Source organism: Mastigoproctus giganteus, chromosome 10 (genome assembly GCF_048544385.1).
Source record: "Mastigoproctus giganteus isolate SK-2022 chromosome 10, ASM4854438v1, whole genome shotgun sequence".
Classification (NCBI taxonomy): Eukaryota; Metazoa; Arthropoda; class Arachnida; order Uropygi; family Thelyphonidae; genus Mastigoproctus; species Mastigoproctus giganteus.
Genome location: NC_143584.1, coordinates 188207657 through 188234872, shown reverse-complemented (window position 1 = coordinate 188234872; position 27216 = coordinate 188207657). Strand labels below are relative to the sequence as shown.

Below are 27216 nucleotides of genomic sequence, written 5' to 3'. Positions count from 1 at the left end.
CCTTGTTGATCAATTCTGCCCTGGAGAGATTGTGCACAGCTCAAGGGGTAGAATTTTTCTCAGCCTGGTCTGTGCTTGTTAACAGGAGAGATTGCTTCTCCTGGATGGGATACACTTAAATAGAAAAGGTGCAAGAATATTTGCTGATGCTATCAAGGCAGAGTTAGGTGGGTCGGAAAACTGCCAGCTTGGGAAGATACATGGACTAATAGATTAACAGTAGTTACTAGCAGAGGTAAAAGTGATTCTTGCACTACTTCTATTGAATTGCAATTGAGCAGAAGCCTGGAAAGCAAAGCAATGGGAATTTTCAGGACTGCTGGGAGTCATAGTGGAACAAGTAAATACATGGGCTGTGTTAGGGTAACTAAGAGTAGAAATAGGTGCATGTATACTTCCATATACGCCAATGCTACGAGTATAGTTAATAAATTCGATGAGCTTGAAGTGCTCATCAAGACATCCAAGGCAGACATTATTGGGATATCAGAGACATGGTGTCACACAGACATAAGCAGTGCAGAATAGGAATTTGGGGAGAACAATGAGTACAGAAAGGATAGACAGGACAGGAAGGGAGGCTGGGTTATGCTGTTAGTTAAGACACATAAAATCTAAGGAAGTGCATCCAGTTGTTGTGGGTGGACAATGCAATGTTGAGTCTGTTTGGTGTGACATAAGCACTGGGAAAGGAAAAATGAGAGTAGGTGTGTGTTATAGGCCTAATGAATCTGATGAGTATAATGATCAATTGTGCAGAGAAATAGAGTGGGCCAGTAAATTAGTGTCTTATAATGGGGGATTTTAATTTTCCGGATATTGATTGGAATTTGTGGGTTGGTCACTCACACACTAGCAAGGCTTTTGTGGATTTATTGGATGATTGTTTTCTACAGCAGCATGTTCGTAAGGCAACTAGCGGGAGTAATACTCTTGATCTGATTATCAGTAGTGATTCTTCAGGCATCAAGAATCTGCAGATAAAGAAACCACTAGGTGGCAGTGATCACAGGGTGCTGAAGTGGGATTTACTCAAAGAGGTAACTACCATCAAGAGTAAAGGGAAGGCCTTTTGCTTTCGTAAAGGTGACTATGATTTCTGAGACAGTATTTAAGTTCTATGTGGTGGAACCAACTGATGATGTTACCAACAGCAAATTGAAAATGGGAAGCATTCAAAGAATTAATTATTGCTATTATTACTAGCCATATAGTGCAAGATAGCCTAAGGCTTATGCTGCACCAGCTAAAAAAAAAAATTTCCGAGTTACCCAGAGAGAGAGAGAGAGAGAAGTAGAAGGAAATCACCAAGAAGAGAAGAATGATGGTATCCAAGCCCATACTCACCAGATGTGAGAATCTTGGGAGCTACTAAACTTTTCATACCAACAAAGAAATATTGTTCAGGATTTGGGCCTAAATGGATGTCAGATGAACTAATTAGGCATGTGACAGAGAAGAAAAATGCATGGGATACATATAAATTAACATGTGATACAGAAGCCTATGATAGATATAAGCTGGTCTGTAACCAAGTTACAAAGGAGGTTAGGCAGGTAAAGGCAGATTATGAGAAATCTTTGGCAAAGGATGCAAAGAAAAACAGCAAAGAGTTCTTTACTTATGTAAACTCTAGAAGGATGGGGATGAATCAGATTGGTCCACTTGATATCGATGGTTCAACTGTTGATGATCCTGCTCAGGTAGTTAATAAACTAAATGAATATTTTGCATCAACATTCACACATGAGGAGTTATTCAGGGAGGGGAATGCCAGATGTGTATTCAATTTTGGCAGTAAGCTAGATAATCTTGTAATAACTGAGAGTAAAGCAGAGGAGAAATTGTTGAAGATGAACACAAGAAAGGCACCCTGGGTGGATGGAATCTATCCAGTTATATTAAAGAAGGCAGAAAAGGAAGTAAGCAAACCCTTAGCCATAATTATGAGAGCTTTGCTGGATTCAGGGGAAGTACCCCATGGACTGGAGATGTGTAAATGTTATCCCAATCCACAAAGGAGGATCAAAGGGAGACACAGGTAATTACAGACCTGTTAGTTTAACTTCTGTTCCAGGGAACGTAATGGAGGCACTGGTAAAAGAAGTATTGCAGGATCATCTAGATCCTGCAATACTTGTTTTGTTAAGGGGAAGTCTTGTCTGGCTAATTTGATTGGATACTATGATGTAGTCACAAAGGAACTGGATGCAAAGAATAACTTTGATATCATATACAGTGTATTTGGATCTTAGAAAAGCCTTTGATACTGTTGCACATGGAAGACTGCTGCACAAATTGGAGCAGTGTGGCATTGGAGGCAAATTTCTGCTATGGATAAAGGGATGGTTGAGTAGGAGAAGACAGAGAGTGGTAATCAATGGACACTGCTCATCGTGGACTAATGTTATCAGGGTTCAGTATTGGGTCCATTATTGTTTTCTGTATTTATAAATGATATTGATGATGGTATACCAAGCTAAATGTCCAAGTTTGCAGACGATACGAAGGTTGGCAGGGTTGTCAAGGACACTACTGACACTATGCTACTGCAACAGGATCTGGAAAGGTTGAGCAGATGGGCTGAGAGGTGACAAATGAAGTTTAACATTGACAAATGTAAAGTACTACATATGGGAAACAGCAACCCCAGAGCAACGTATCAACTCTGTGGTACTACACTGATAGTGGTAGAGAATGAAAGGGACCTGTGGGTGGTTGTGCAGGCAGATATGAAGTTTTCTGAGCAGTGCAGACGGGCTGCAAGAGTAGCTCATGGAGTATTGTCAATGATATACAGGAATTTTTCCAGCAGGGATAAGGAGGTGATTATTCCCTTGTATAAGGCAATGGTCAGACCGCACCTAGAGTACTGTATACAGGTCTGGAGGCCTCATTTCAAGAAGGATGTAGAGATGCTGGAATGAGTACAGAGAAGGGCAACAAGATTAGTGAATGGAACAAAGGGGTGCTCTTACGAAGAAAGGCTTATGTTTTGCAAATTACAGTGTCTGGAGACTAGGCACCGGCGAGGTGATCTGATAGAGGTGTATAAAGCCTTGAATGGTTTGAGCATGCTCAATGCTGATGGGATTCTTCCTCTTGCTCAGAATAATCACCTGAGAGGGCATAAATTCAAATTGAGGAAAGACAGATGTAGGATAGACGTGAGGAAATTTGCCTTTAGCCAGCGGGTGGTTGGTTGCTGGAATAGACTTCCATCCCTTGTCGTGGAAGTTGATAGCCTAAATAAGTTTAAGGCTTAGCTGGACAGGTATTTCGAATAAACAGAGGGGTGATGTGGAAGTGGTGATTTTTTATTTATTTATTTATTTGATTTTTTTTTTTTTTTTTTGGCTTATGCTGCATAAGCTTGCTTTCTTGCATCAAATGCCTCTACTAATGCTAATGCCTTGATGGTAGTTAAATCTTTAAGTAATTCCCACATCAGTACATTGTGATCACTGGCACCCATTAGTTTCTAATGCTAATGCTAACTCATTGTGAAAGCATTCACAATATGAGATATAACAAAAATGATGCCATTTCACCTACTTCAGTGATTTACTACAAACTAAAATGATTCTATGCAGTAATTTGTTTGATTTATAATTTTATTTATTATTTAAAATTTCATAATTATTGTAATTCCATTTCTATAACGACTAGTATCCAATAACATTTGTTACTGGATTCTATGCGAATGACTATATAAAATACTCATAGTTAGTAAAGAATATTTTGCATAGTTAGTATTTTTGTAGCTTAGTGGGTTAATGAGTACAGGTAACCTTTGTAAAACAAAATCTCGTGTAATGTGAAACCGTGTTATACAGGACTAAGAACCAATACAAAAAGGGGGGTTACGTTTCAAAAGCTAACAAAAATACACCATTTTTTTATAACTATCGGAAACATAATTTTTATAGTAGTAATAACTTAATATTTTAACTATTATTTTTATAATAGTAGTAACAAGTGAACAAACATATACCTTACAAACTGTGATATTTATTTGTGAGATGATGTACATTCACTTAATTTTCACCCTATTCATTGTTGCTGAGCACAATCTCTTCTGCAGCAACTAGATTTCGTGAACCTTCTGCTCTTTAAAAGTCATGAACTGCATGCTTTGAAATCGCAATTTTTTATGGTCTCAAACAAGCACATGTTCAATAGCATAGAACCTAACTCAGGGATCTCCCAACAAAATACAGTGGACCCCACTTTAAAGATGTAAAGCACAATTTTAACTTTTTTACCTTACCAATTAACCAAGTTAAATGATACGTGAAAATCGGAAGAGTATTTTCCAGTTAGCAAAATAAATTTACATTTATGTAAATAGCTTAATTAATATGTACAAACTAACTAATTGATATTTCTGTTCACCGGCTTTTTTTTTTTTTTTTTTTTTTTTGGTTGTAAAATTTTTAAAAGTAAAAAAAGATAAGCAATTAATAACAAAGAACACAGCATGCACAAGTTGCAACAAACATGATATGCACAAGTGAGATACAGAATAATGACTTTCTAAAAATTTATTTATGTTTTTTATATGATTGAATATATCATAGAAGGGCAAACACATTTCACCAGAATAATGTGAAAACCCACAGAATTCCAGCTATCGATACTATAGCAAATGTAAGACGATCGAGTTTACTACCTGTTTATAATTGATTACACTAACAGAAAATACCAATAAACTGGAAACTGCAAATTGTTTTTATTGTTTTATGGTAGCGACCTCCAGAAATGTGCTGCTTTAGAAAAATATCATGAAGGCGATAAAAGTCAACATCACGGATTCACAAAAAGGAATGGGAACACGAAAAATTACATCTAACATAATAGCAGGGTTTTCCCAGCACAAAAGTTCAAAAATACCGTGTTATGCGAGATTTCCTGCAATTCTCAATCCTTGTTATAACCCCAGTGGCTCACATCTGGTGAGTATGGGCTTGGCACACCCAGGGTCCTGAGCTGGATATCATCATTATTCTCTTTCTTGGTGGTTCCCTTCTACTTTTGACTCTTGTTTTCTCACTCTCAGGGTAACTCGGGAATTTTTTTTTTTGGCTGGTGCAGCATAAGCCTCAGGCTTCCTTGCACCATATAGCTAATAATAATAATATAAGTACTGTGTTGTTCAAGGATTGTCGCAATTTATCAATCGTGTTAGAGGGAAACTGTCATAGAAGTTCCGTGTTATACGGGGGTTTCCTGTATTTCATACTAGCTGTATTTGTTACTTCTCAGTTGGTAATGAATATTTACTATTTTCACATCACCAATTTACAGGATTGGCCCTTATTTTATTTGAATGTCTCACGAGGGTATGTGATATCTGACAGTATTAGCAGGACTACAAAATGGAAAAATACCGATATACCTGTAAACTTATATTAAACAGGTGTAATAAATTAATAAATTTTGCATTCTCTGTTTTTCTTAATATAATGTTTGTCCTTAAATGCCTTATTCATTGCTTCATCAAATCTTCCCTTCTATTTTTCTTTATCTACCAAAGTTAAGTAACCACACAAATTATTAAAATTTCAAGTTCAAACTAAACTTTTTTTTCATTTTATTTCTTGCAGTTACAAATGTACTAAATCTGAAGGACGAAGATTGAGCTATTATCATGGGCAAAGTGAGGATCCATTGCTGTCAAAACTATTGGGAGAAATTCTCGATGAAGCAGCTGATACAGAGGGAGATAGGATTGCCATTATTATGTGTCACCAACAAATCAAGAAAACATTCAGTGAATTTAGAAACGATGTGAGTTTAGCTAAAATTACTGTAAATTCTAAAACTGGTTTGATTCTTTTTTTAATGTTTGCTTCTTTAAATAAAAGAGTTAAATGGGGGAGATATAAGTAAGAGAAAATATTTTAACACCATACTTATTCACCTGGAAGAATCAGTGAAGTCTGTTACTTGGTTTGATATGGATTATTATAGAGCGAAGGAGGACCCATTTGAGAATCTAAGGGGGAGAACAAAATTTGTAATTTCCTTACTGATCATCCCTAAATTTTTTTTGATAATTGATGAGACTGTATGTTCACTACTGAGCAGGGTGAAAATAATGGGAAACATTTTGAGTGGTACTAATGCAGTGGTTTTTGACCTTTTTTTAATAATAGCACCCTTAAGTAATTTATTTTATTTTGTGGCACCCCTACTTAATTTTCTGCCTGTCAGATCTTAATATCTCTGTGTGTATATACAGGGTGATTCACTACCAGTGTGACAAACTTGCAGGAGGTGTAGGGGGCACAAAGACGAATCGGAATCACATAGCATTGCAGGGTCTGAAATGCCTTCGTCATGCGGTAGAGGACGTTGAACGGGAGGTCACGTGAACAGCGATCCCACTGGAAATCAGCATTTGTGAACCGTTTCGGTTGAAGAAACCAAGTAGCAAAAGTCCTCCAGAGTGGATAATCCGCAGGCTCCAATGATTGACGCGTTACAGATGGTATGAACTCATTTGGTTTGTTGACAGTATCCTCCATACAGTAGATTGGGAAATACCCAATCGTTGGCCTATCACTCGAGTACTCGTACTTGGATTGCCTTCTGTAAGACGTAGGACATTCTCCTCATTGTCTGGCATCCTCGTCGTTCGCCCTCGATTCATGGTACCTCTCGTGAAACAACCAGTCTCGTGTAACCTTCTGTGCACACATGCGAAAATCGTATGATGAGGAGCACGATCTTATTGCATGAGGAACATCGATCTTATTGCATTTATGATAATACCGATAACTGGAATTCTGTAGGTTTTTACATTATGGTGATATGTGTTCCCTTTCACTGAAAACTTCAATCATATAAAAAACAAATTTTCAGAAACTTCTCTTCATTCCTATTTATGTATTACAATGATGAAGGTAAAGCGACCAACGGAAAGTGGAAGTGCTGGCAGTGCCAGGAAATGAAACAAAATTTATTTAGAAAAGAAGATTAAAATGATTAAGAAGTACGAAGCAGGATAAAGTTTATCATCTGTTGCAAGGGAATTAGGTCTCGCTGCTTCAACAGTGAATACTATTTTAAAGGACAGTGCACATATAAAAGAATATGTCAAAGGATCAATGCATTTAAGATCAACAGTGAGCTCAAAACAGCATTCAGGTGCTATATTGAAGATGGAACAGCTGTTAATAATATGGATGGAAAATCAGGTTCAGAAGGGAGTGTCCCTGAGTCCAATGGCCACTCAAATAAAAGCAACAAGTATTTATAAAGATATTAAGAATAAGTATGGCAAGCAATTGGTGGTTTAATAGGTTCAAGCATCGTGCTGGTTTCCACAACGTTAAAGTATGCAGTGAAGTCGCCAGTGCCAGTTCTGCAGCCGCAGAGAAATTTTGTGATGTGTTGGAAAAAATTATTGATGAAGGCGGTTATTCAATGCAGCAAATTTTTAACATTGATGAGACTGCTCTGTATTGGAAAAAAATGCCGGATCAAACATATATTGCCAAAGAGGAAAAGACAATGTCAGGTTTCAAGGCTTCAAAAGATAGGGCCACGCTCTTGCTTGGGGTTAATGCAGCAGAAGATTACAGATTAAATCCACTGCTTGTGTACCAATCTGGAAATACTCGTGCATTTAAGGGCATCAATAAAGCTACCCTACCTGTGTATTTCCAATTGAACAAGAGAGCATGGATAACAATATCTCTCTTTGAGGATCGGTTTAAATGCTGCTTCATTCCCGAGGTCAAAAAATATTGTAAAGACAATGACATTCCTATCAAGAATGCTTCTATTAGATAATGCTCCTGGACCTCCTATGCATCTAGATGATTTCAATTTGAACATGAAAATCGTATTTCTACTGCCAAATACGACTTCACTCATCCAACCTATGGATCAGGGTGTTATTTCAAATTTAAAAGTTTTATACTATTTATGCACTTTATACAATTTATGCACTTTTATACAATTTAATTTATGCACAAATTGTAGTGCCTAAAATGACTATTTATGCAATGTTTGCTCAGGCATTGTCCGCAGTAGATGGTGAGAAAAATTTTACGTCAAGAGAATTTAGGAAATCTTACAATATTTACCATGGCATCTTAAAGATTAATAAGGCCTGGGTCGAAATTACTAAAAGTTGTTTAAATGGCACATGGAAAAAAATATGCCCACAGCACGTAAAAAGCTTCGAAGGGTTTGAAAAAAGACGAATCATATGAAGTTGTTACAGATAAGTTTGTAAAGGTTGCAGAACTACTTCAGTTGGAGGTTGTTGCCAAAGACATTGAGGAGTTAATAGAGGAAGAAGAGAAGGAATTATCTAATGAAGAACTTATTGACTTGCAGGCAGCGATAGTGAAAGAAGGAAATGCTGACGAAGCTTAAGATGAACCAAATGAGGGGCCGAGATGATTAATTACCGGAGAGATGGAATGGCATTTCGTGAAATTGCATCAGCAATGGCAAGGTTTGAGAAGATGGATCCTGACAGCAAAATCAAAGGTGGTAGATGACTTTCATCAACCGGTGAAATACCACCACTTTGCTTTTTGGAGACTTTAAGTGGTGAAACCCATGTTTAGTCTCTAGATCAAAGTTTCTGGCATCCCCTTGCCTCATACTTCTTCTCCAACCCATGCACGGTACTAAGTACTATAGGTTTTGATACCTTTCGTGTTTGGGGTTTTCATAAAAAAAAAAAAAAAAAAATGATTCTTAAAAGTTAACAGAGGGGTGAATGATATGCTTGCTTGCTAGAAATAAATCTATGATGAAAAGAAAAAAGCCACCATCCAGTCATCCATTAATATATTCTTTCGTAAGGTTGGGCAGCCGACCCCTTCTAAATCTACACAGCCCTCAACCTCTGTAGCCGACCGGGCTAGCCGAGTGGGTAAAGTACCTGCCCGGCAACCCAAAGGTCGCGGGTTCGATTCCCGCCTCGGGCTTGGATCAAAGTACTGCAAAAACCTTGGGAGGTGCAATATGGCCACAGAAGCCGATGCGCCAATAACTACCAAATCAAAAAAAAAAAAAAAAAAAAAAAATCAACCTCTGTAGTGGCGTACTTATCAGCTGAAGACGTCGATTCTGGCAATGATGCTTGAGAGGTAAAACTTACTGACAATTATGCCTGACTCCTTCCTTTTTTTGATTTTATAATTTTGAAATATATTTTTACATTGCACACTTTTGTAATTTTTCCTGTACATGAGATAAAATATTGAATAAATACAATAGAAATTCTATTTACATTTTCATTGAACATTTATTTTTTGATTCAATCAATTCAGTGAACACAGTTGTGAGTGCTGCACAAGCAAGGGGGAAATTCCGACTTACATAGCGTTCCATGGAATGCAACCCTTTCATAAGTAGGGGAGTTCCTGTATCTATCTATATATATATAATATTAAAAAAAAAACGTTATATGGATGTCATTATAATAATATAATTATAAGGATGTACCTTTTTATAATGAAATTCTAAATACTTAAATTTAAAAAAAAAAGGTTTAAGTAACTTAAACCCAAATTACACGGCACCCTGGAATGTTGTTTTGGCACCCCGGTTGAAAACCACTGTACTAATGCATGCACTTTGCATAATGGCACTATGCTTGGCAGCAAGTGTTTTAGCATTAGCATTAGCATTAGTAGAGGCATTTGATGCAAGAAAGCAAGCTTATGCAGCATCAGCCAAAAAAAAAAACCACTTCCACTTCACCCCTCTGTTCGTTCACAATACCTGTCCAGCTGAGCCTTAAACTTATTTAGGCTATCAACCTCCACCACAAGGGATGGAAATCTTTTCCACCAACCAACCACCCACTGGCTAAAGGCAAATTTCTGCACGTCTATCCTACATCTGTCTTTCCTCAATTTGAATTTATGCCCTCTCAGGTGATTTTTCTGAGCAAGAGGAAGAATCCCATCAGCATTGAGCATGCTTAAACCATTCAAGGCTTTATACACCTCTATCAGATCACCTCGCTGGTGCCTAGTCTCCAGACACTGTAATTTGCAAAACTTAAGCCTTTCTTCGTAAGAGCACCACTTTGTTCCATTCACTAATCTTGTTGCCCTTCTCTGTACTCGTTCCAGCAGCTCTACATCCTTCTTGAAATGAGGCCTCCAGACCTGTATACAGTACTCTAGGTGTGGCCTGACCATCGCCTTATACAATGGAATAATCACCTCCTTATCCCTGCTGGAAAAATTCCTGTATATCATTGACAATACTCCATGAGCTACTCTTGCAGCCCGTCTGCACTGCTCAGAGAACTTCATATCTGCCTGCACAACCACCCCCAAGTCCCTTTCATTCTCTACCACTGTCAGTGTAGTACCACAGAGTTGATACGTTGCTCTGGGGTTGCTGTTTCCCATGTGTAGTACTTTACATTTGTCAATGTTAAACTTCATTTGCCACCTCTCAGCCCATCTGCTCAACCTTTCCAGATCCTGTTGCAGCAGCATAGTGTCAGTAGTGTCCTTGACAACCCTGCCAACCTTTGTATCGTCTGCAAACTTGGACATTAAGCCCGATATACCATCATCAATATCATTTATAAATACAGAAAACAATAATGGACCCAACACTGAGCCCTAAGGGACTCCACTAATAACATCAGTCCACGATGAGCAGTGTCCATTGATTACCACTCTCTGTCTTCTCCCCCTCAACCACCCCTTTATCCATAGCAGCAATTTGCCTCCAATGTCACACTGCTCCAATTTGTGTAGCAGTCTTCCATGTGCAACAGTATCAAAAGCCTTTCTAAGATCCAAGTATATAATATCAAAGTTATTCCCTGCATCCAGTTCTTTTGTGACTGCATCATAGTATCCAATCAAATTGGTCAGGCAAGACTTCCCCTTAACAAAACCATGCTATGTCTGAGCTATAACTGAAGTCTTGTCTAAATGATCCTGCAGTGCTTCTTTAACCAGTGCCTCCATTAATTTTCCTGGAACAGAAGTTAAGCTCACAGGTCTATAATTACTTGTGTCAGCCTTTGATCCTCCTTTGTGAATTGGGGTCACATTTGCACATTTCCAGTCTATGGGTACCTCCCCTGAGTCCAAGGAAGCTCTCATAATTATGGCTAAGGGTTTGCTTACTTCCTTTGCTGCCTCCTTTAATATAACTGGATAGATCCCATCCACCCCGGGTGCCTTTCTTGTGTTTATCTTCAACAGTTTCTCCTCCACTGTACTCCCAGTTATTTCAAGATTCTGTAGCTTACTGCTAGAGTTGAATACACCTCTGGCATTCCCCTCGCTGAATAACTCCTCATGTGTGAATGTCGATGCAAAATATTCATTTAGTTTGTTAGCTACCTGAGCAGGATCATCAACACTTGACCCATCAATATCAAGTGGACCAATCTGATTCATCCCCTTCCTTCTAGAGTTTACATAAGTAAAGAACTCTTTGCTGTTTTTCTTTGCATCCCTTGCCAAGGATTTCTCGTAATCTGCCTTTGCCTGCCTAACCTCCTTGGTAACTTGGTTGCATATCAACTTGTATCTATCATAGGCTTCTGTGTCATATGTTAATTTGTATGTATCCCATGCATTTTTCTTCTCTGCCATATGCCTCATTAGTTCATCTGACATCCATTTTGGCCTAAATCTTGAACAATATTTCTTAGTTGGTATGCAAAGCCTAGTAGCTTCCAAGATAAGTTCTTTGAATGCTTCCCATTTTGAATTTGCTGTTGGTAACATCATCAGTTGGTCCCACTGTATAGAATTTAAATACTGTCTCAGTCTATCGTAGTCGCCTTTACAGAAGCAATAACCCTTCCCTTTACCCCTAATGGTAGTTACCTCTTTGAGTAAATCCCACTTCAGCACACTGTGATCACTGCCACCTAGTGGTTCATTTATCTACAGATTCTTAATGCATGAAGAATCACTGCTGATAATCAAATCAAGAGTATTACTCCCTCTAGTTGCCTCCCGAACATGCTGATGTAGAAAACAATCATCCAATAAATCCACAAAAGCCCTGCTAGTGTGTGAGTAACCAGCCCCCAAATTCCAGTCAATATTTGGGAAATTAAAATCTCCCATTATAAGACACTCTGATTTACTGGCCCACTCTATTTCCCTGTACAGTTCCTTATTATACTCATCAGAGTCATTAGGCCTATAGCACACTCCTACTCTCAATTTTGATCTCCCAATGTTTATGTCACACCAAACTGACTCCACACTGCACTGTCCAGCGATGTCGACTGGCTTCACTTCCTTGGTTTTTATGTGTTTCTTAACTAATAGCATAACCCCTCCCCCCTTCCTATCCTGTCTATCCTTTCTGTAGACGTTGTACTCCCCAAATTGCAGTTCTGCATCCCTTATATCTGTGTGACACCACGTCTCTGATATCCCAACAATATCTGCCTTCGATGTTTTGAGCAATACCTCAAATTCATCAAATTTATTTACTCAACTCCTAGCATTGGTGTACACACAAGTATACCTGCACCTGTTTCTATTCTTAGCTACCCTAACACAACCCATGTGTTTACTTGTACCGCAATGGCTCCCAGCAGTCTCTGAAATACCATGCATCTTGTTTTTCAGGTTTCTGCTCATTCTAATAGAAGCAGTGCAAGAATCTCTTTCACCTCTGCCAATGGCTACTGTCAATCTATTGGTCTTTGTCTCCCCCCAAGCTAGCAGTTTTTTCGACCCACCTAACACTGCTTCGATAGCATCAGCAAATATTTTTGCACCCTTTCTATTTAAGTGTATCCCATCCCTGTAGAAGCAATCTCTCCTGTTAACAAGTACAGTCCAGGCTGAAAAAAATTCTACCCCTTGAGCCTTGCACAATCTTTCCAGGGCCGAATTGATCGACAAGGCTCTCATCATATACTCCCTCCTATCGTGTCTGGGCAGAATTGCAGACACTTTCAAATTCAACCCTAATTCTCGGCTTTTGTTCAACAGTGACCTGTACTTGACGTTTTGATTAGTTGGCATTTCAAATCCTTTGGTTACTCAATACTGTCAGCATTTTAACCCATTGAGTGTTTTGTTTGTTAGCATTATGGCTTCTGATATTATGACTTTTGTCAATTCAGTTGCCTTCCTATAAATTTTGTGGGTCTGTCTGTGTGGCAGGTATGGAGTGTGGGTTGGGAATTGGATGTCATATCAATAACATTTCTATATGTGCAGTCAACTTGGGAACTTCCTTAAATCTGTTATAGCAGATGTTATTCAAAGGTGGAAGCTTATAGGTGATACCTCAATGGAAAACAAGGTCTGTATTGCCTCAAAAACTCACAAAATGTGTTTGATGAACCATGAAGAGGATAGTTTGTGTCTCATGCATGTCAACTGTGTGAAACATCTTGGAGCAGATTCAGAAGGCCAGAGGAATGTTCATTGATACATCAGCCATTTGTAGGGAGCTACCTAGTCTTGGGCTCAGTGGTGGTAGTGGTGTGGTATCATTCCCAATATGCACTGAGTCTAGAACAATGGCAAAAGGTGTTATGGAGTAACAAATCTTGCTCTGCAACTTTTCATTCTGATGAATATGTTTCGTTGTGAAGACTGCACAGAAATACTTCTGTTAGAGTGTACCTTCTGGACACTGAAGTTTAGTGGAAGTGGTTCTGATAGTGTGGGGCTGTTTCTGCTGGTTCAGACTTGGTCCTTTGCAACTTGTGTCTGAGACCTTGAAATTCTGTGCATTACTTGGACACTTTAATTACGTGCTACTAGCACAGTGACATTACTATGGAAATGGGTTTCATCAGTATAAACTGAACAGTGCTTTTTATACAGCATAGGTCATACTGGACTGATATGTGGGCAATGACGTTGAAAATCTCAACTGTTTGGCTCAGAGCATGGACTTCATCCTCACTGAACACTTGCAGGACAAATTGGAGTGCCTGATTAGGTTGTGGCAAAAAATCTTTCTTACAAACTGACTGTACAAACTGCTTTGCAGGAACAATGAAGGTGATTACAGCCAGCCTACCTGAAGTTGTTAGAAAGCATGCCCAGGAAGGTTGATGCTGATACTGGCCAAAAGTGGCCCTATCATATCATGTTTTTGAAAGCCCTCTTTGCTACTATCTGTGTATGTGTTTCTAAATACTTTGATCATATAGTATTTAGAAACACATACACAGATAGCAGCAAAGTAAATACAAAATGAAATTTACATATCAAACACTTCATTAGCCATCCTCTTAATCAGATAGTGTCTGCACTATCTGATTAAGATGCTATCTTTTTTGTTTTGTGTTTAAAAATGTTATGATTATCCAAATTCTACTCCCAAAGAAATGTCTGTATAGCTCACATCATGAAATTGAATAAAATGTAACAATTATGCCTATATGACAAATGTACCCATGCATTTTTTTTTTTTTTTTAATTTGCATTTGTGTGTCCCATATTATGAAACTGGAAATTGCATGTAGCTGCTACTGCCAAAAGATTGTTGACCTCTAGTTGAAGCTACTGCAAAATAAACAAAAGTCCCATTCATATCAAATCATTGTATTATTTGAAATTCAAATTTTACTCTAGAGCAGTCATGCAAAGCAAAAAGAGGTTACAAGTATAGTCATCATTACAGCAACCACACATGGCGCTCATTTAAAATGGACCCAGTGGTGTCACACCAGTTTTAAAAATGTAGGGCTTGGAATGAACTGGAGCACACTGTAATGCCATTTTGGTTCCTCTGTAGGTATCTGATGGTTTCTGTCATATACATTCTTCATTATTAAAATAAGACAGTTTGCTAATAAGTGCTCCATTTCATAAAACTTTTCATTTCAATCCCTGAAACACTGGTTCATTTTGATTATTCTTTTATTGGTGAAATAAAATAATCAATTTTAAAATAAAATTGATTATTTTATTTCTTTTATAAGTGCACTGAGTGGACAGAAATCATCAGATACCTACATAGTAAGGGGTAGGCCCACCTTTCGCCCAGATAAGGGCAGTCACATGGTGAGGCATTGAGTTCATTAGTTCATGAAAGCATTCCGCAGGTATTTCTATCTATGCTTGCTGCAGTGATGTCCATAATTCTGTTACATTCCTGTGTGGAGGATTCAAAACTCAAACGAACCTTTCCACAGCATCCCAAAGATGCTCCCAGCATTTATGTCCGGTGAACGGGGAAGCCATTCCATGGCGGTAAAATCTGTGGAATGCTCTTCAAACCATGTTTTAGTCACCACAGCTCTGTGGGGAGGTGCATTGTCCTGCTGGAAGAGTCCATTGCCCTGTGGGTGCCCGATGACTGTGAAGGACTGCAGATGATCTGCAAGGATGGACATATAATATGGACCATTCAGAGATGCATCTAAACATACCAGAGGTCCCAATGTGTGCTAGTTGAACATGCCCTAGACCATTACTGACTGTCCACCTGCTTGAACAGTTCCTTGTTGACATGATGGGTGCATAGCTTCATGTGGTTTCTGCCAGATACACACCCTTCGGTCTGCTCAAAATAACTGGAAATGGGTCTCACCAGACCAGGAGACCTGTCTCCAATCATCCAAGGTCCAGTGCCAATGTTCTTTTACCCAGATGAGGTGTAGAGTCCTTTGTTGTGGTGTTAGCATAGCAATGGGACTGTGGTGGGGCAGTGGCTCCCATAACCTATTGCAGCTAATGATCACCTGATGGTCTTGGTGGAGACGTTTCTGGCACCTCCCCCTTTGAAGTGGTGGTGGGGTGTGCTACTGTTGCTCTCTGGTTGGCTGAAATGCTAGACAGACGTCAACAGCCACATTCATCCACCACCTTTCTCCACCCACAGCACTGTCCACGATGAGATGTTATTCCAGAAATGGCATATTCCCGATACACTCTTGATAGTGTTGAACAGGGAAAGCACAATTTCTGTATCACCTCCGCGATAGAGTGACCCATGTGTCTGGCACCCACTATCATCCCTCTTTCAAAGTCAGTTAACTGAAAGAAAAGTCATTATCATCTCTTTCAAAGTCAGTTATCATCCCTCTGTCCATACATCTGGTTAGTATGGACTTGGCACACCCAGAGTCCTGAGCTGGATATCATCATTCTTCTCTTTCTTGGTGATTCCCTTCTACTTCTCTCTCTCTCAGGGTAATTCAGAATTGTTTTTTTGTTTTGCAACTTGTCCTTGCTTATTATGGCTATAAAAAGGTAGAGGCTGATGATTATTGAAAAAGTTAAACATCTATGAAGTTAAAAAAAAATTCCATTAATAGAAACAGCATGAAAATTTTACCATTGAATATCATCTTTATTCTGCATAATGAAAAACAGTATTTTCTAAGTGCAGAATTAAGAAGAGATGAAGAAAATAAGAGAATAAACATAAAAGCTTCTCCACATGATGTACAGGAGAAAGTGTTGTTAGAGTAATTTGAAGGAGCTTCTGCAAACGTACCAAAAAAGGAGAACAGTAATATGAAGTGTTTATTTCAAGTAATTAATTATTTTAGGAATTACCTTGTTATTATTAATTATTTAATTGTATTTATTGACGTAGAAAGATTCTTTAACTACTTATGTAAAGAAGTTATTTTATCATAAATATATATATATATATATATTAAGTCATAAGAAGGTAGTTTCTTGATCTAATTTTGCATGCCTCCCATTTGGCGAAACCCTTGATTAAGAGTAATAGAAGCTAACCTCTTCCAAAAGAGGAGGTTAGCTTTTAATAGGGATTTTACTGTAATATGTGTTTTAATAATATTATTATATTGGTCCTTGAGGTTGTCGCAGACATTCTCTCAGATATGCCAGACAAGCTGTTCTTGCTACCTGGGAGTCTAAAACGCTGATGGAACTGATATTCGGGTGACACTCAAGTCAAAGTGGACCCAATTTCGGCGAAGTCCGGACGGTCTATGACAGCCAAATCCTCTGCTTGCACCTTCACGATGGTGGGACTGTTAGTAATCCTGGGTACAACCTTCATGCACAAGTACATGGTGGGTGACCACCCAGGTGTGAACCAACGTAAGCAGGGGTCGAGGTGTGGCGCCCATACCACATGGAGGAACGCTGCCCCTCTATGTTACCAGGCAGTACTAGGTGGTAGATGACTCTCATCAACCGGTGAAATACCACCACTTTGCTTATTGGAGGCTTGAAGTGGTGGAACCGATGTTTAGTCTCTAGAGCTAAGTTCCGGCCAACCCTTCCCTATCTCTTCCATCATGCAGTATGATTCATGATTTTTGAGGTTATGATGAATGTCGTGGCGAGATCCAATATTCCTTACATCTCTAGGGTATAGCTCTAAAACGGTGTTCGCAGGCCGGCCGCTAGTTAGTACACCGGACTGAACCTATTGGTAACTCTCTAGGAAGCTTCCGGATCAGCTAGTGTATAATCTTGCTACCTCTACTCTGCCAGATAGTGACTGGAGGGAGTCCGAGTAGTGTGTATGCGGGGAGCATTGTCGAGACCACGTTATGTCAAGGATCTGGGTATATTCTTACCACATGTACACCATATCCAAAAATTTCATTACTTCATATAGCATGTCCCACCCACTTTTTCTTACTATTGAATACACCATGAATTGTCAAAATAATAGAGCAAGCTTATCTGCGAAAAGATCTAAACCTCCCAAGGACTTCCTAATTCATTTCACAAATATACATGGTCTCAATTCTAATCTCAACGATGTCCATTTCCACTTCAGTCTTCCAAACCCCATGTACTTTTTCTGACTGAATCTCAGTTATTAGTTGATTCAACTACTGCTCATCTCAGATGTCCAAATTATTTGCTGTATGATTCCTTTTGCATCAAAGGTGGTACTTGTGCATATGTCCGTTCTGATATTCCCTGTCAGAGACTTGGCAATTTGGAATCTCCTCTCTTTGATCTTCTCTGGCTTAAAATCTCTCTAACTCATTGTGTCAAATTCATCTGTTGTCTCTACCGTTCTCCCAACTCCACTAATCACTTGGAGCTCTTTGACTTCCTCTCGCTGCAACTTGACTTTCTCCAGTCCAACTTTCCTAACAGTGAGGTAATTTTCCTTGGTGATTTTAACGTTCACAACTCCAGCTGGCTTCCGTTTTCTAGTCACACCGACCCAGCAGGTCGGAATGCTGAAGCTTTTGCAATTACTAATGACCTAGCACAGATTGTTCATTTACCTACAAGAATACCGGACAATCCTAATCATACAGCCAATACGCTTGATCTTTTTCTCACAAACAACCCTTCTAAGTACACGGTCGAAGTGAGAGGTCCTTTAGGCACTTCAGATCACAACTTGGTGATTGTCTCTTCTCCAATGGAATCTTTATCTCATGGCTATTCCCAACCTCGTATTGTTTGGCATTACAAGAATGCAAAATGGGATGACCTGCGAGACTTCTTTTCTTCTTTTCTTTGGTCTGATTACTGTTTCAAAACTTCTGATGTCAACGTTTGCTCAGATCGTGTCAGTGAAATTATTCTTGCAGGAATGGAATCCTTTATCCCACACTCCACTTTAAAATCTCGTCCTTTATCTAAACCTTGGTTTTCCAATAAATGTGCTAAGGCTGTCCAAGAGAAGAACGTTGCATATCGTAATTGGCTTGTTTCTGATTCTTTAGTTTCATTTTCTGCCTACACCAAAGCTCGCAACAATTGTAAAGCAGTTATTAATCAGTCCAAACTAGAGTTTGAACAGGCTAAGAGTAGAAAACTTGCTTCTTGCCCTAATGGTAGCCGAGCATTCTGGTCTCTTGCCAAAGCTATTGGCCGCAACTTTTGCCCATCTCTGCTCCCACCTCTGTCCAAACCAGATGGTTCTGTTGTCACTTCAGCCAAGGATAAAGCTGACCTGCTAGCATCCCATTTTTCTTCGAGCTCATGTATTAATGATCTTGGTAAAACACCTCCCACCATTCCTAACACGCTCCATTCAATGCCTCCTGTGGTCTTCCATCAAAAGGATATCAGAAGGATTTTGATGAATCTTGATGCCAAGAAAGCTCCAGGTCCTGATGGTATTTCTCCACTTGTTCTCAAAACCTGTGCTCCTGAACTTACTCCTATTCTTTGCCGCCTTTTTTCACTTTCTTGTTCCAAAGGTGTTTTTCCTCCTGCTTGAAAATTTGCTCATATCCAGCCAGTTCCTAAAAAGGGTGACAAATCCCTTCCATCCAATTATCGTCCCATTGCAATTACTTCTACTCTTTCGAAAGTAATGGAGAAATCAATTAACCGCCAACTCTTAAACTACCTAGAAACCTTCCGTCTGATCAACGATCGCCAGTATGGATTCCGTCAGTGTCGATCCACTGGTGATATTCTGGCTTATGTTACCCATTTATGGACTAATTCAATGGAAAGGTTCGGTGAAACACAAGTAGTTGCTTTTGACATCTCAAAGGCTTTTGATCGTGTTTGGCATAAAGGTCTTCTAAACAAGCTTCCATCTTATGGTTTGCCAACTGTTTTTAGTAATTGGTTATCCAGTTTTCTCTCTGATCGCTCACTGAGGGTAATGGTAGATGGCTCTCTGTCTTCTAACTTCTCCACTAATGCCGGTGTCCCCCAAGGTTCAGTTCTTTCCCCCACTCTTTTCCTCTTGTATATCAATGACCTTCTTCCATTGACTGGAAATCCTATCCATAGTTTTGCCGATGATAGCACATTGCATTCAACTTTCCATTTTGAGAAACCTTGTCCAGCTCAATCAGCTTCAAGTTCTCGAAAATCTGCTGCCAATTCCTTAAATGCCGATCTTCAGGTAATTCTCCAGTGGGGCAAAGACAACTTAGTTGATTTCAAACCTTCTAAAACTCAATCTTGTCTTATATCTCGCAAAAAGGATTCTTCTGCTCCTATGCTTGTCTTTAGTGACACTCCGATTTCTAGGCAAAATGATATATCTCTTTTGGGGATTACCCTGACTTCTAATCTCTCTTGGAACAAGCACATTACAAATATTGCTTCCTCTGCATCTAAAAAACTTGGTTTTCTCTTTCGCTCTCGGCGTTACTTTTCTTCCAAACAGCTGCTCACTCTGTATAAATCGCAAATCCGCCCTGCCATAGAATATTGTTCCCACATCTGGGGTGGTGCCCCCAAAAGCTCTCTCAGGCTTCTTGATTCCATTCAGAAGAGGGCAGTTAGGTTAATTAATGATTCATCTCTAACAGAGTCTCTCCACTCGCTTTCTCATAGACGCACTGTTTCTGCTGCATGCCTCTTCTACAGATACTTCCATGGGCACTGTTCTTCTGAATTGGCTTCTATAATTCCCGCTCTCTCTTTCAAAACAGTCCGAACACATGCTGCCACCAGCCAACATCCATTTACTGTCCAACTTCAAACCCACAGAACCAACTTTTCATCTTCCTCATTTATTCATTCAACTGCTGTTTTCTGGAACAACCTTCCTTCATACGTATTTCCTGAAAATTACAATCTACAGAAGTTCAAGTCCAATATCAACAAATATCTTCTTTCGTCTTCTCAACCTCCAACCCAAGCACGGTACTAAGTACTATAGGTTATAATACCTCTCGTGTTTGGGGTTCTCATAAAAAAAAAAAAAAAAAAAATACAGAAATATTTGATTCAAGCTGAGATATTCGCTCTTCTCAGGTTGATGCGTGCATGCCGGACTGTCTCCAATGAAGCTTTACAGATTATTTCTGGATGGCTTACTGTTCAGTACGGAGTTTTGTTGGCTGTATTATTATATTATACAAAACATAATATTAGAAGGACTATTCTGGGCATAACATCTTGCCCAGAGGAAAATAGGTACTATTCTAAAGTTGATTTGAAATCTGAGAAAAAAAGAATTGTCTTGCAAATAATGGACATGTGGAAAGATGATTGGGAAAATGCAGAAAAAGGCCGTCAGACCTTTATGTTTTTCTCTAATAATAAAATTATCAATCCAAAGTTAAAAACATGGCTTCAATTTTTGGTTTTCATGCCACAAGCCTCATTACTGGACATGGATTAGCATATAAATTGTCATTGTTAAGATTACATAAGCAGGGATCATGTGTCTGTGGTGAACTGGAAACATCCGAACATGTTATGCTGGATTGTCATTATTATTTGGATGTCAGGTCTAAATTGGAAAGATCAGTTGGTATTTTAGAGAAAGAGCAACTCTGGGTTCTGTTCACAGATCGTCGCCTATTTTAATTAAGTGAAATACTTCGTGAGTGAAGTATTTAGAAAACTGAAAACACTAATGTGAGATAGCGGTGGCCTGCTTCATTGTAGAAAGGATGGAAACCCACCTGATTAAGATTTACAAATGGAAAGTATAAAGTCAATTTTCCTCACTTGGGGCCTAATGGCCAAATTGAAAGTTCAAAAAGAAAATTATGTATTAAGCTCTTTTCATTGTCTATATCAATTCACTGTAAACTCCTATTCTGTTAACAGCACAACATTGTCGTTGAGAGCCACAGATAGGCTGCTGTTGTTGTTGTTATTTGGTTTTTAGGAGCATTAGCAACTAAGGCCATATTGCTCCGGGAATATGCGGAGGTCATTCCCTGACCTGTCCTCACCCTCCATATTTGGTGGTGACGGGCTCGAACCCCGGTCTAATCAAGAAAGCGTGTGCTACGCACTGCTGCTCCTTCCCATCTGGCTACGGAGGCGCCACGGATAGGCTGCAGCCTAGGTAGTGGCCTTTAGCATTAATAGAATCTTAAATGTAATGTAATGTGTTTTTAGATATAATAGGTATTAATAAGTGTTTTAAGGTTTGTAAGTAAATATATTGACTGTTATATCAAGAATCCAGAGGAGGCTGAGGTAATCTGAAATTTTCTTTCTGTTTCTTCTCAATCTGGTCTAACTATGGATGACATGCAGATTCAAATTTACAATTTGATTGATATTGGTGAAGACCTCTTGTCTTCTTAATATAAATATTTAATCTTACCAATAGCCAATGTGAACAGTATCTCTGAATTTTCACAATTAAGATTAATCCACACATCATTTCAATGAAGACAATTTTTTTTTTTTTTTGAAAACTCCAAACATGAGAGGTATTGGAACCTTTAGTACTTGGTACCGTGCTTGGGTTTGAGGTTGAGAAGATATTTGTTGACATTAGAGTTCTGTAGATTGTAATTTTCAGGAAATATGTATGAAGGAAGGTTGTTCCAGAAAACAGCAGTTGAATGAATAAACAAGGAAAATGAAAAGTTGGTACTGTGAGTTTGAAGTTGTTGTCTAGTGGCGGCACGTGTTAGGACTGTTTTGAAAGAGAGAGCGGGAATAATAGAAGCCAATTCAGAAGAACAGTGCCCATGGAAGTATCTATAGAAAAGGCATGCAGCAGAAACAGTACATCTATGAGACAGTGAGTGGAGAGACTCTGTTAGAGAAGAGTCATTAATTAACGTAACTGCCCTCTTCTGAATGGACTTTAGAAGCCTGAGAGAGGTTTCGGGGGCACCGCCCTAGATGTGGGAACAATATTCCATGGTAGGGCGGATTTGCGATTTGTACGGAGTGAACACTGTTGGGAAGAAAAGTAGCGCTGAGAGCGAAAGAGAAAACCAAGTTTTTTAAATGCAGAGGAAACAATATTTGTAATGTGCTTGTGCCAAGAGAGATTAGAAGTCAGGGTAATCCCCAAAAGAGATATATCAAGTTGCCTAGAAATTGGAGTGTCACCAAAGATAAACATACGAGCAGAAGAATCCGTCTTGCGAGATATAAAAAAAGACTGAATTTTGGAAGGATTGAAATCAACTAAGTTGTCTTTGCCTCACTGGAGATCGACATTTAAGGAATTGTTAGCAGATATTCGAGAAGTTGAAGCTGATTGAACAGGGCAAGGTTTCTCAAAATGGAAAGTGGAATGCAATGTGCTATCATTGGCAAAACTATGTTTAGGATTTCCAGTCAGTGGAAGAAGGTCATAAATATACAAGAGGAAAAGAGTGGGGGGAAAGAACTGAACCTTGGGGGGCACCAGCATTAGTGAAGAAATTAGAAGACAGAGAGCCATCTACCATCACCCTCAGTGAGCAATCAGAGAAAAACTGAATAAACAATTACAAAAAACAATTGGCAAACCCTAAGATGGAAGCTTGTTTAGAAGACTTTTATTCCAAACACGATCGAAAGCCTTTGAGATGTGAAGAGCAACTGCTTGTGTTTCACCGAATATGCCCAAAAATGGGTAACATCCATACTGGCGATCGTTGATCAGACGAAAGGTTTCTAGGTAGTTTAAGAGTTGGTGGTTAATTGATTTCTCCTTTACTTTAGAAAGAGTAGAAGTAATTGCAATGGGACGATAGTTGGATGGAAGGGATTTGTCACCCTTTTTAGGAACTGGCTGGATATGAGCAAATTTTCAAGCAGGAGGAAAAACACCTTTGGAATAAGAAAGTGAAAAAAGGTGGCAAAGAACAGGAGTAAGTTCAGGAGCACAGGTTTTGAGAACAAGTGGAGAAATACCATCAGGACCTGGAGCTTTCTTAGCATCAAGATTCGTCAAAATCCTTCTAACATCCTTTTGATGGAAGACCACAGGAGGCACTGAATGTAGTGTGCTAGGAATGGTGGGAGGTGTTTTACCGTTATCATTAATGGTAAAACACCTCCCTCATTATTATGTGAGTTGGAAGGAAAATGGGATGCTGGCAGGTCAGCTTTATCCTTGGCCGAAGTGACAACAGAACCATCTGGTTTTGACAGAGGTGGGAGCAGAGATGGGCAAAAGTCGTGGCCAATAGCTTTGGCAAGAGACCAGAATGCTCCACTACCATTAGGGCAAGAAACAAGTTTTCTACTCTTAGTCTGTTCAAAATCTAGTTTAGACTGATTAATAACTGCTTTACAATTGTTGCAAACTTTGGTGTAGGCAGAAAATGAAACTGAAGATTTGGAAACAAGCCAATTCCGATATGCAATGTTCTTCTCTTGAACAGCCTTAGCACATTTATTGGAAAACCAAGGTTTAGATAAAGGAGGAGATTTTAAAGTGGAGTGTGGAATAAAGGATTCCGTCCAAAAAAGAATAATTTCATTGACACGATCTGAGCAAACATTGACATCAGAAGTGTTAAAACAGTAATGCAACCAAGGAAAAGAAGAAAAGAAATCTCGCAGGTCATCTCATTTTGCATTCTTGTAATGCCAAACAATATGAGGTTGGGAATGGCCATGAGATTAAGGCTCCATTGGAGAAGAGACAATTACCAAGTTGTGATTTAAGGTGCCTAAAGGACCACTCACTTCAGCTGTGTACTTAGAAGGGTTGTTTGTGAGAAAAAGATCAAGCATGTTGGCTGTATGCTTAGGATTGTCTGGTATTCTTGTAGGTAAATGAACAATCTGTGCAAGGTCATTAGTAATTGCAAAAGCCTCAGCATCTCAACCAACTGGGTCAGTGTGACTAGAAAATGGAAGCCAGCTGGAGTTGTGAACATTAAAATCACCAAGGAAAATTACCTCACTGTTTAAGAGAGGAAGTAAAAGAGCTCCAACTGATTAGTAGAGTTGGGAGAACAGTAGAGACAACAGATGAATTTGACACAATGAGGTAGAGAGATTTTAAGCCAGAGAACATCGAAGAGAGGAGATTCAAAATTACCAAGTCTCTGACAGGAAATATCGGAACAGACGTATGCACAAGTATCACCTTTGAGGTGAAAGGAATCATACGGAGAATAATTTGGGCAACTTAGATGAGCAGTAGTTGAATCAATCGATAACTGAAATTCTGTCAGAAAAAGTACATGGGGTTTGGCAGACTGCAAGTGGAAATGGACATCGTTGAGATTAGAATTGAGACCACGTATATTTGTGAAGGGGCTTACAGGAGAACAGGTATCCTGTGTGTTATCAGACACTCAGTCTAAAACACTGATGGATCCAATATCTTTCTATTACAGAAGATTTAGGAGAAGTCCGGTTGGCCAGCCTCCCAAAAATCCACTCATGCACACCTTCTCAATGGTAATCCCTGTTACGTCACTTAGGTGGCAACGAACATGTAGAGCGGTTCTCTTCAAGACACCTGGTCAGCGTGAAGAGGAAAAGACCAAACCCTCCAGCCTATGACAGCACGACAAAACAAATGGCCCTCAGTCCCCAGCGGCTTTCACTCCCCCCTCTTACGGCAGCGAGAGGATCAGAGTGGAAGCAGAGGGTACTAAGAATCTCTGGGTATGACCAGGCTGCCATGCACAGAAACTGGCCTGTTACAACGTAAGATCACTCATCGGTGAAGATAGAATATTAGAGCTGGAAAAGGAATTAGAAAATGTGAAGTGGAATATCATCGGTTTGGCTGAAACAAGAAGAAGAAATGAATCACTTATAAGTTTATCAAGTGGAAATCTGCTGTACACCAATGGAAACAGTGAAAGGAGTGAAGATGGAGTTGGGTTTCTGGTCCATAAAGATTTAAAAAACAACATTTTGGAATTCAAAAGTACATCACCAAGGGTGTCAAGACTAATACTCAAGATTTCCAAGAGGTACAAGCTAAAGGTTATAATGATTTATGCACCAACACCGAGCCATGATGATGAAGAGGTTGAAGAAATGTACACCGAAATTGAGAGTCATCTAGATGAGCAGAAAACCCACTACACTATTATTACGGGGGACTTCAATGCTAAGGTTGGAAAAAGACAAAACAGCGTAGAAAGGGGAACTATAGGAAATTTTGAAATTGGTGAAAGAAATGAATGAGGTGAAAGACTTGTGGAATTGCAGAATCTCAAGGATTGTCAGTAATGAACACTTTTTTCAAGAAAAGGGTGAACAGAAAGCAGACATGGAAGAGTCCAAATGGATTAACAACTAATGAAATCAACTTCACAGTCACTAACAGAAGATATATTGTGAATGATGTTACCATCCCGAATAAGGTAAATGTTGGAAGTGATCACAGAATGGTAAGATATACATTTGATATAGATGTAGGAAAGGAAAAAACTGACTCGAGTAAATAATACAAAGATCTTTGAGATAACAGAAGACGAGAAAAAGCAGTATGTGCTGGAACTTAAGAACAAGTTTGAGCTTCTGCAGACTGCTCAGGATCAAGATATCGATGAGGAATATTACAACTTTCTGAAAGTGATAAAGCCCAAGAAACCTATAGAGAAAAAGAGAAATCCAAAGAAGAAAAAATTAGTCAAGAAACACTTGTTACGATGAACCGAAGGCGAAAAATGAAAAGCAAGATAAACACTGACAAGGAAAAAATTGAGTACACTGAGTTATGCAAAGCCATTAGGAAGAGACTCAGAGAGGACATAAGAAGATTTAACACAAGAAAAGTAGAACAAGCATTAAGGGAAAACAAAGGATTAAAACCAGAAGCCACGAGCAGTAATACAGAAAGACAAATGATACCGAAACTGAAGAATAGCGATGGTGTACTTATAAACAGCAGAGAAGGCATAATACAAACAGCAGAAGACTACTATACAGAATTATACAAGGAGCGAGGGAATGGTGCCAGCAGTGGGGAAGGTGGATCGCAAATTAGCAACACATACAACATACCCAATATTCTTCCTGATGAGGTAGAACATGCATTGAAGAAAATGAAGAATCAGAAAGTCCCGAGGGAAGATGAAGTTACTGTAGAGTTGTTAAAATTGGGAGGAAGAGACATAACACAAAAACTGGCAAGGCTCTTCACAAAGTGCATTAGAAAAGGTGTGACGCCTAAGCAGTGGAATAATGCAATCATAGTTTTGCTGCATAAGAAAGGAGATAAATCAGAAATTGGAAATTATAGACCAATTAGCTTGTTATCCCACATCTACAAGTTGTTCACAAGGGTCATTACTAACAGATTAGAAAGAATACTTGATGAGAATCAATCAAAAGAGCAAGCTGGCTTTAGGACAGTATTCTCAACTATGGAACACCTTCACATAATATCACAGCTAATGGAGAAAGCAAATAAATATAAAACACCATTATGCCTGGCATTTGTGGATTATGAAAAGGCATTTGACTACATACAGCATAAGGCAATGTTTCGGGCACTGGAAAACAAGGCATAGATACCCCATATATTATGATTTTGAAGAAAATATATGAGAATGCTACCTCCTTTATTAGACTAGACAAAGACAGTACGAAATTTAAAGCCGACCGGGCTAGCCGAGTGGGTAAAGTACTTGCCCAGCAACCCAAAGGTCGCGGGTTCGATTCCCGCCTCGGGCTTGGATCA

General features: G+C 39.1%; 1 protein-coding gene across 2 annotated transcripts in view; it reads left to right on the top strand.

The window, feature by feature from the left end:
- The window catches only part of LOC150079655 (medium-chain acyl-CoA ligase ACSF2, mitochondrial-like), a 274679-nt gene that overhangs the window by 34018 nt on the left and 213445 nt on the right, over nucleotides 1-27216 (top strand). For both annotated transcript variants that reach the window (XM_090382450.1, XM_090382451.1), the window contains exon 2: nucleotides 5607-5790. In XM_090382450.1, coding sequence (XP_090238576.1) covers nucleotides 5607-5790 — 184 coding nt within the window. The remainder of the gene's footprint in view (nucleotides 1-5606; nucleotides 5791-27216) is intronic.